The 8,528-nt window shown below is 44.8% G+C and overlaps 1 protein-coding gene across 1 annotated transcript in view; it reads left to right on the top strand.

Moving 5' to 3' along the window:
* The first annotated feature begins 488 nt into the window (after positions 1-488).
* Positions 489-8,528, top strand: part of yipf5 (Yip1 domain family member 5) — a 15,534-nt gene continuing 7,494 nt past the window's right edge. The window contains exons 1-3 of the mRNA XM_033029343.1: positions 489-579; positions 5,136-5,257; positions 7,040-7,200. Coding sequence (XP_032885234.1) covers positions 5,148-5,257; positions 7,040-7,200 — 271 coding nt within the window. The 5' untranslated portion in view covers positions 489-579; positions 5,136-5,147. The remainder of the gene's footprint in view (positions 580-5,135; positions 5,258-7,039; positions 7,201-8,528) is intronic.

The raw sequence follows: 8,528 nt of genomic DNA, 5'->3' as shown, positions 1-8,528 counted from the left end.
CCTTTCGGACACATATATGATTTCATTTATTTATAGATATTGTTTATGACACTTTATAAATATTTTTGTTTTGTTTTTTTGTATGCTGTTTCACACTTGCTTGTTATTCTTTTATTCTGTCCGAAATAAATAAATAAACAGATAGATAAATAAATAAATAAAGATCCTATAGCGATCTTTGCTCAGAATAGGCTGCAGGCAGCCACATCACCGGCCAAAGATCCCGCAGGAGGGGCCTATCTTGCTCCGCTATAGGATCTTTGATGGTGGCTGCGGAATGCCGCTGTTTTTAAGGTTTACCGGCGGGGTTTTAAATCTGCTGCGGCTGGAAGCGACATGAACCTGTGGCTGACAATCTATCCCACGGTATCTCGTCCCCCCCGACAGACTCCAGTCACCTCGCCGGTCGCGGCGCTGCGAGCTGCGACACTCCCCTCCTGCCGATCAGCCACGTCCGCCATGACACCTGGCGCCGGAAGTGACGCGTGCCTGTCCGCGGTGGTGCACGGGCCGGGTGGAGCGAAGAGAAGCGGCGGCGGCGGCGGGTGCGGAGCCGGGGCCGGGCAGTGGGGCACACAGGTACGGGCAGCGCAGCGCAGCGCGGCGCGGCTCAGCGGACGCCACCTCCACCTCCTCCTCCTCCTCCTCCTCCTCCTCCTCCCTGGGGCGCAAGGCAACTGCAGACAGCGCTGCCTCGGTCTGTAATCGGGCACCCGGCGCCCTGACAGGCGGCCAGGGGCCACGTCGCTGTTTTCCACTGCACGTCTAACAGCTGGGCCTCCACTATTCCCGGATCCTCTCTCCCCACCCTCTCTATCCCCCCCCCCCCCCCCTCTCCATCTATCCTCCCTCCTTACCCTCCCTCTTCCCCCACCCCCCCTCCCTCGCTCCCCATTCTCTCCCTCCCTCCCCCCCCTCTCTCCCCCCCTCTCTCCCTCCCTCCCCCCCCTCCTTCCCCCACCCACCCTGCTCCAACCCCCAACCTTCTCCTCTCCCTCTCTCCCCATCCTCTCCCCCCTCCTCCCTGCCCCCCCCCCTCTTCCCCCACCACCCCAACCTTCTCCCACTCCCTCTCTCCCCTCCCCCTCTCTCCCCACCCCCCCCTCTATCCTCCCTCTGTCCCCACACCCACATCCCCTCCAGCTGGCATCCTGAGCCAGGACAGCTCATCCTTGCTGCATTCACTGGAGTCTTTCGACTGTGAAAGTCCAAGCTTGTATCCACGTGATGGCATGTTTTTGTTTTAGGCTAGGGAGTCTGCCAATGTACTGCTGTTTGAAGACATTTATTTGTTAACACATCAGATTTCTCAGACTCAAGAAAGGCAGTGTTATTTGTGGTTTAAAATGTTTGATGCTTAGAACAAAATGATGGTTATGTCATGTCTTTCTATTTTTAAACGGTTTCTGTTGTCACAACCAGTAGGGAGTACAGACCTGAAATATCACCTTCCATTCCTCCCTGCTTGCTGCCTGAACCGTTGAGTTCCACTAGTGTTTTGTTTCTAACTATGATGCTTATGCAGAAATTAGCTGGAAGTTTGAAATAAATTTCTCACTTCCATTCACTTGAGGTGAAGTGTATATAAATGTGATATGTTATAGACAATAGGTGCAGGAGTAGGCCATTTGTCCCTTCGAGCCAGCGCCGCCTTTTACTGTGATCATGGCTGATCATCCACAATCAGTACCCCGTTCATGCCTCCTCCCCATATCCCCTGACTCCGCAATCTTTAAGAGCTCTATCTAATGGAGCCATGAGGGAGGAGCTGGCCAAAGTTGACTGGAAAAATACCCTAGCAGGGATGACAGTGGAACAACAATGGCAGGTATTTCTAGGAATAATACAGAAGGTGCAGGATATGGTCATTCCAAAGAGGAAGAAAGATTCCAATGGGAGTAAGGGGCGACCGTGGCTGACAAGGGACGTCAGGGACAGTATAAAAATAAAAGAGAAGTACAACATTGCAAAGATGAGCGGGAAGCAAGACGATTGGGTGATATTTAAAGAGCAACAGAAGATAACTAAAAAGGCAATACGGGGAGAAAAGATGAGGTACGAAGGTAAGCTAGCCAAAAATATAAAGGAGGATAGTAAACGCTTCTGTAGGTATGTGAAGAGGAAAAAATTAGTTAAGACCTTGTTCATCAGTCAATGAAAGTAAGCATGCAGGTACAGCAGGCAGTGAAAAAAGTGAATTGGCCTTTATAACAAGAGAAGTTGAGTATAGGAGCAAAGAGGTCCTTCTGCAGTTGTATAGGGCCATAGTGAGACCACACCTGGAGTATTGTGTGCAGTTTTGGTCCCCTAATTTGAGGAAGGACATTCTTGTTATTGAGGGAGTGCAGCGTAGGTTTACAAGGTTAATTCCTGGCATGGCGGGGCTTTCATATGCTGAGAGAATGGAGCGGCTGGGCTTGTATACTCTGCAGTTTAGAAGTATGAGAGGGGGTCTTATTGAAACGTAAGATTATTAAGGCTTTGGACACGCTAGAGGCAGGAAACTTGTTCCCGGTGTTGGGGGAGTCCAGAACCAGGGGCCAGAGTTTAAGCATAAGGGGTAAGCCATTTAGAACGGAGAAGAGGAAACACTTTTTCTCACTGAGAATTGTGAGTCTGGAATTCTCTGCCTCAGAGGGCAGTGGAGGGCAGTTCTCTGGATACTTTCAAGAGAGAGTTAGATAGGGCTCTTAAAGATAGGTGTCAGAAGATATGGGGAGAGGCAGGAATGGGGTATTGATTGGGGATGATCAGCCATGATCACATTGAATGGCAATGCTGGCTCGAAGGGCCATATGGCCTATTCCTGCACCTATTGTCTATTGTCTAACTTTCTCTTGAAAGCATCCAGAGAATTGGCCTCCACTGCCTTCTGAGGCAGAGAATTCCACAGATTCACAACGCTCTGTGTGAAAACGTTTTTCCTCATCTCCGTTCTAAATGGCTTGCACCTTATTCTTCAACTGTGGCCTCTGGTTCTGGAGTGCCCCAACATCGGGAATATGTTTCCTACCTCTAGCGTGTCCAAACCCTAAATCGTATGTTTCAATAAGATATCCTCTCATCCTTCTAAATTCCAGAGTATAAAAGCGTAGCTGCTCCATTCTATCAACATATAACAGTCCCGTCTTCCCGGGAATTAACCTTGTGAACCTACGCTGCGCTCCCTCAATAACAAGAATGTCCTTCCTCAAATTTGGAGACCACAACTGCACACAATACTCAAGGTGTGGTATCACTAGGGCCCTGTACAACTGCAGAAGGACCTCTTTGCTCCTATACTCAACTCCTCTCGTTACGAAGGCCAACATGCCATTCGCTTTCTTCACTGCCTGCTGTACCTGCATGCTTGTGTTATTGTATTTTATGGTAACTCAAATTTCACTGTACCTTAATTGGTACATGTGGCAATTAAATTGAATCTTGGTGTTGCATTATGAAATTCTGAAAGATAAAATGCTGTTTTGATTCCTTAATTTCACACTCAATCTTGCGTTGATCTTGAAACTAAGTTCAAATCAACAATGTTAATGACCATTAACATCATCCAAGTATGGGGTTGTCAGAATTACAGCTTCACAGATGTGGGACAGTTTTGGGATTTGAGCAACATGTGCTGTCAGAATGCATTTTCAGGTGGTGTGAGATATCTTGTGTAAAATACAAAGTATTGGATTACCCGGTCAGGCAGCATCTCTGGAGGACATGGATAGGCAATATTTTGGGTCGGGATCCTTATTCAAGATTCTAACATCTGCTGTCCCTTGTGTCTCCTGAGATATCTTGGTGTTTACTTCTACTTCCCATGGCGATGTGATCTTAAAACAGTTACCAATAGAGCTCACTCTCACTCTACACATTTAATTGGAAGTCTTGACATGCAAGAGACTGCAGATGCTGGAATCAGGAGCCAAATGGAAATCTTGCATGGATATATTTGGTCCAAGACACAGTAACTTGAGCTGAATTGCTATTGACCAGACTGGCTATTTCAGTTTTGAAATATTTGATGCTTCTGTCAGACATGAAAAACAATCTGAATTAATTCCAGCTGTTCTTTTGTGACCAAGTTTAAATGTTCAGAATATCATCAGATCAGAAGTTAGGAGGTTTGCTGATTGCATGCTATTCATTCCACTCTAAACTCCATAGCCAATGAATCAGCCCATGCTTGCATAGGGAAAACATTATACAACATTCAGGTATGGGTTGATAAGTCGTAAATAATGTCTACCCACAGAAATTCCGGGCAGTGGCTATCTCCCATATGTGACAGCTCCGACCATTTACACTTAATGTCATTGCCATTGTTGAGCCGCCCACCCTCAACGTCATGTGCACCTTGACCATGGACTCAACTGGACACAAATACTCTGGCTACAAAATCAGACCTGAGGCTTGGTATACTATGGTCACTGACTTGTCTTTGGCACCCCAAAGCCTTCTACGAAGCATGTTACAAACATTGTGGAATATTTTCTGCTTGTCTGGATAAGTTGTGCTCCATCAACACCATCTAGGTCAAAGCAGCCTACTTGATCGGGCTTCCCCATTCACCACCCCGAACATTCATTCCTTTCACACTACTGCAAAAGAGTTATGGTGCTTTTATCTGCAAAATGCACTGTGTGACTTGTTTAGGGCACCCTGATAGCATCATCAAAACTGCCACCGCTATCAAGACCTGGACAAAGGCTGCAGGAATGCTGCCACCCGCTGGTCCCCCATTCCACGTTGTGCCATCTTGTCTTGGAAATATATTCCCCCTTCATTGCCCTTGGCTCCAACCCCGAGATGCCCAACATGACATCGCTGAATGAGAACCTTTACCACAAAGAGAGCAGCAGTTCAAAAACATTTACACTCACTTCAAGATCAATTAAGGACGGGTGATAAATACTGCCTCGATCACATGGAAATGACTACTCAATCTCCAGTTTATTGGCTGAAGCAGTGTTGTTAAATAATGTTTCATGTTCGTTTACACCAGCAATTTTTTTCCCTTTCTCTTCATCCAAGACAAGATGTTTCTCGGTTTTGAATGATCAAAAATAATTTGTTAATTGGTTTTATTCCCCTTTGAGAAGTTGTTGGAGATATTTTAGGTGATTTTTTTTTCTTCATTTTTCTTACAGTAAATATTTACGATGGCTGAGTTCAATAATTTCAACACAGAATTCTTTCAATCAAGTTATAGCATTGACGACCAAGGGCAAGCGTGTGATTACAGTGCTGCAGGAGATCCGTACCAGAACAAGTGAGTGCGTGAGGTTGGCAGTAAGCTCCAGGCTCGCCAAGAATCTTAAGGCATTTAGCGCAGCACAGTACCGCTGCTGGTGGAACTGCTGCCTCCAGGTTCAGATCCAGGTTCGGTTCTACCCTCATGTGCTGTCATGTCATGTGGAGTTTGCACGTTCACCCTGTGACCACGTGTATTTCCTCCGGTTGCTCCATTTTTCGCCCATGTCCCAAAGACATGCTGGTTTGAAGGTCACCTCTGTTAATTGTCACCTGTGTGTGTAAGTGAGTGGATGGGAAAGTGGAATGAACTAGAAGGAATGAGTGATCGATGGTTGATGTGGACTGGGTGGACGAAAGGAACTGTTTCCATGCTGTATGTTGTTTATTAGTACAGACAAGGAATTTGGGTCTCTTGCTGAAGTCAACAGGGCTAAAAGTGACTTAAAATATCTCTGCTACTGGAGAAAAAAAATTGCAAACTACTGATGGACCCGTTAATTCCTACTCGTTGCTTCCTGTCTGCCAACCAGTTCTCTATCCATGTCAATACCCTACCCCCAATACACTCGAATGCTCTAATTTTGCACACTAATCTCTTGCGTGGGACCTTATCAAAGGCCTTTTGAAAGTCGAGATACACTACATCCACTGGCTCTCCCTTATCCATTCTACTTGTTACGTCCTCAAAATATTCCAGAAGATTAGTCAAGCATGATTTCCCCTCCATAAATCCATGCTGACTTTGATCGATCCTGTCACTGCCTTCCAAATGCGCTGCTATTGCATCTTTACTAATCGACTCGAGCATCTTCCCCACTACCGGTCAGGCTAATTCCCTGTTTTCTCTCCCTCCTTTCATAAAAAGTGGGGTTACATTCCAGTCCACAGGAACTGATCCAGAGTCTATAGAACATTGGAAAATGTCCCCCCATCATTCTCACTTGCTCTCATTTCCTTGTTCTCCCACAAAACTAAATTATTTTCACAGCACATTCAACTATTGGAAAGTTATCATTTGAACGGACTACCACCATCTTTTTATTGAATTCCAATCAAAACAACTTGGTGTTTTAAATTTCCCAGTGTCAACTTTTTTCATAATTAATTTAAATATCTGGCCTTGGGTTACTGACCACTTTTCCACTGAAAATAATTTTTCATTATCTTTCAATATTTTATGATCTTGGACGTTTCCATTGTTTCTTCCCCTGAGATTTTTAAGGAGAACAATCCCACCTTCCCGAGTCTTTACAAATAACCTTTAGTTCCCATCACTCAAAATTAGCAAAGTAGGAATGAAGGAGCAAGACCTTGTAAGAATTGGGAGTTTTTAATTTTAGAGATACAGCACAGAAACAGACCCACTGAGTCCACAGTGACCAGCAATCCCTGCACACTAACACCATTTTACACTCACTACGGACAATTTACAATTTTACCAAGCCAATTAGCCTACAAACCTGTACGTCTTTGGAGTGTGGGAGGAAACTGGAGTTCCCGTAGAAAATCTATGCAGGTTTGGGGTGAACGTACAAACTCCATACAGACAACAGCTGTAGTCAGGATTGCACCCGGGTCCCTGGCGCTGTAAGGCAGCATCTCTGTCACTGCGCCACCGTGCCACTGGTGTTGAGGAGGAAAGCAGAATATGAATTGTCTAATAAGGAAAAGAGACTTTGTTTTATTCCATCATGGGAAGAATCAAGGGAAGTGCCCAAGGTCAGCTTGATCAGTACATTGGACAGAAACTGATGAGAAGAACCAGGAAATCTAACGTTTTATTGTTCTTTGCATGCAGGCAATATGACAGTAACACGCAGCAAGCTGGGTATTTTCACCCAGCAGGACCACAACAAGCGTACACAGGACAGATCTACCAGCCAACGCCAACCTTCACACCAAGCTCTTCACAGGCAGTGTACAGTAACAGCTTTGAAGATGAAGCACCATTATTGGAAGGTAAAATCGCAGCTTTGTCAATATTTGGGACATGCTTTGAATGTAACGGAGTCATAGTCATAAGTGATAGGAGTAGAATTAGGCCATTCGGCCCATCAAGGCTACTCCACCATTCAATCATGGCTGATCTACCTCTTCCATCTAAACCCATTCTCCTGCCTTCTCCCCATAACCTCTGACACCCGTACTAATCAAGAATCGCTGCCTTAAACATATCCACTGACTTTGCCTCCATAGCCTTCTGTGACAGAGAATTCCACAGATTCACCGCCCTCTGACTAACGGAATTCCTCCTAATTTCCTTCCTAAAAGAACGTTCTTTAATTCTGAGGCTATGACCTCTAGTCCTTGGCTCTCCCACTAGTGGAAAAATCTCTCCATATCCACTCTATCCAAGCCTTTCACTATTCTGCATGTTTCAATGAGGTCCACCCTCATTCCTCTAAACTACAGCGAGTCCAGGCCCAGTGCCGACAAATGCTCATTATAGGTCTACTTAGAATTCTGATGTTAAGATTCCAAACTCTTTTAACAGCGTATTTGTATTTCAGATGTTCTAGTTGCTTTTATTTAAGATATCAGCTGTGTTTCTCGCATTTCAATCTCAATTAAGTTTTGGGAATAATGAATCAAGGAGAAAATGTAAAGGATGTCATAGCCCTGCCGAGGTATGATTTGAGGTAGTAAAAAGTTAATCATCCAAATTGCTCCTGAAATTATTCTTTACCTTTCCATTTATAATTTCTGTAGTTGTACAGTTTTATTTTAAAAGGCAACCATTGCCCACTCCCAATTAATTGATAAGAATGGAATTGGATCCATTAGTCAATAGTCTAGAGAGTCACAAGTATTTTATTGTCATATGTACCAAAACAGAACAATAAAATTCTTAATTGCAGCAGCGTAGGAAGGAACTGCAACTGCAGATGCAGGTTTACACCGCAGATAGACACAAAATCCTGGAGTAACAGCAAGACAGGCAGCATCTCTGGAGGGAAGGAATGGGTGATGTTTCAGGTTGAGGCCCTTCTTTAGACAGTCCTGCTGAGGTACTCCAGCATTTTGTGTCTACAGTAAACATATTGCTCAATAGTCAATTCAGTAAATAAAATAAAATAACCCAATATAGTACAAAATGCAAATCATAGGCCAAAGTCCCTTGTGCACCCAATCAGCTCATAGTTTAGTTGGAGTTCGTAGTGTTCAATAGCCTGATGGTCCTTGGGAAGAAGCTATTCCTGAATCTGGATACCACGTTTTTTTAGACACCTATACCTTCATCCTGATGTCTTTGTCATTGTGTCCAGGTCTGCGTCCAATTAATTGCA

This window comes from Amblyraja radiata, chromosome 11 (assembly GCF_010909765.2).
Source record: "Amblyraja radiata isolate CabotCenter1 chromosome 11, sAmbRad1.1.pri, whole genome shotgun sequence".
Lineage (NCBI taxonomy): Eukaryota > Metazoa > Chordata > Chondrichthyes > Rajiformes > Rajidae > Amblyraja > Amblyraja radiata.
The sequence above is the reverse complement of the archived record's forward strand: the minus strand, read 5'-3'. Positions and strand labels throughout refer to the sequence as shown.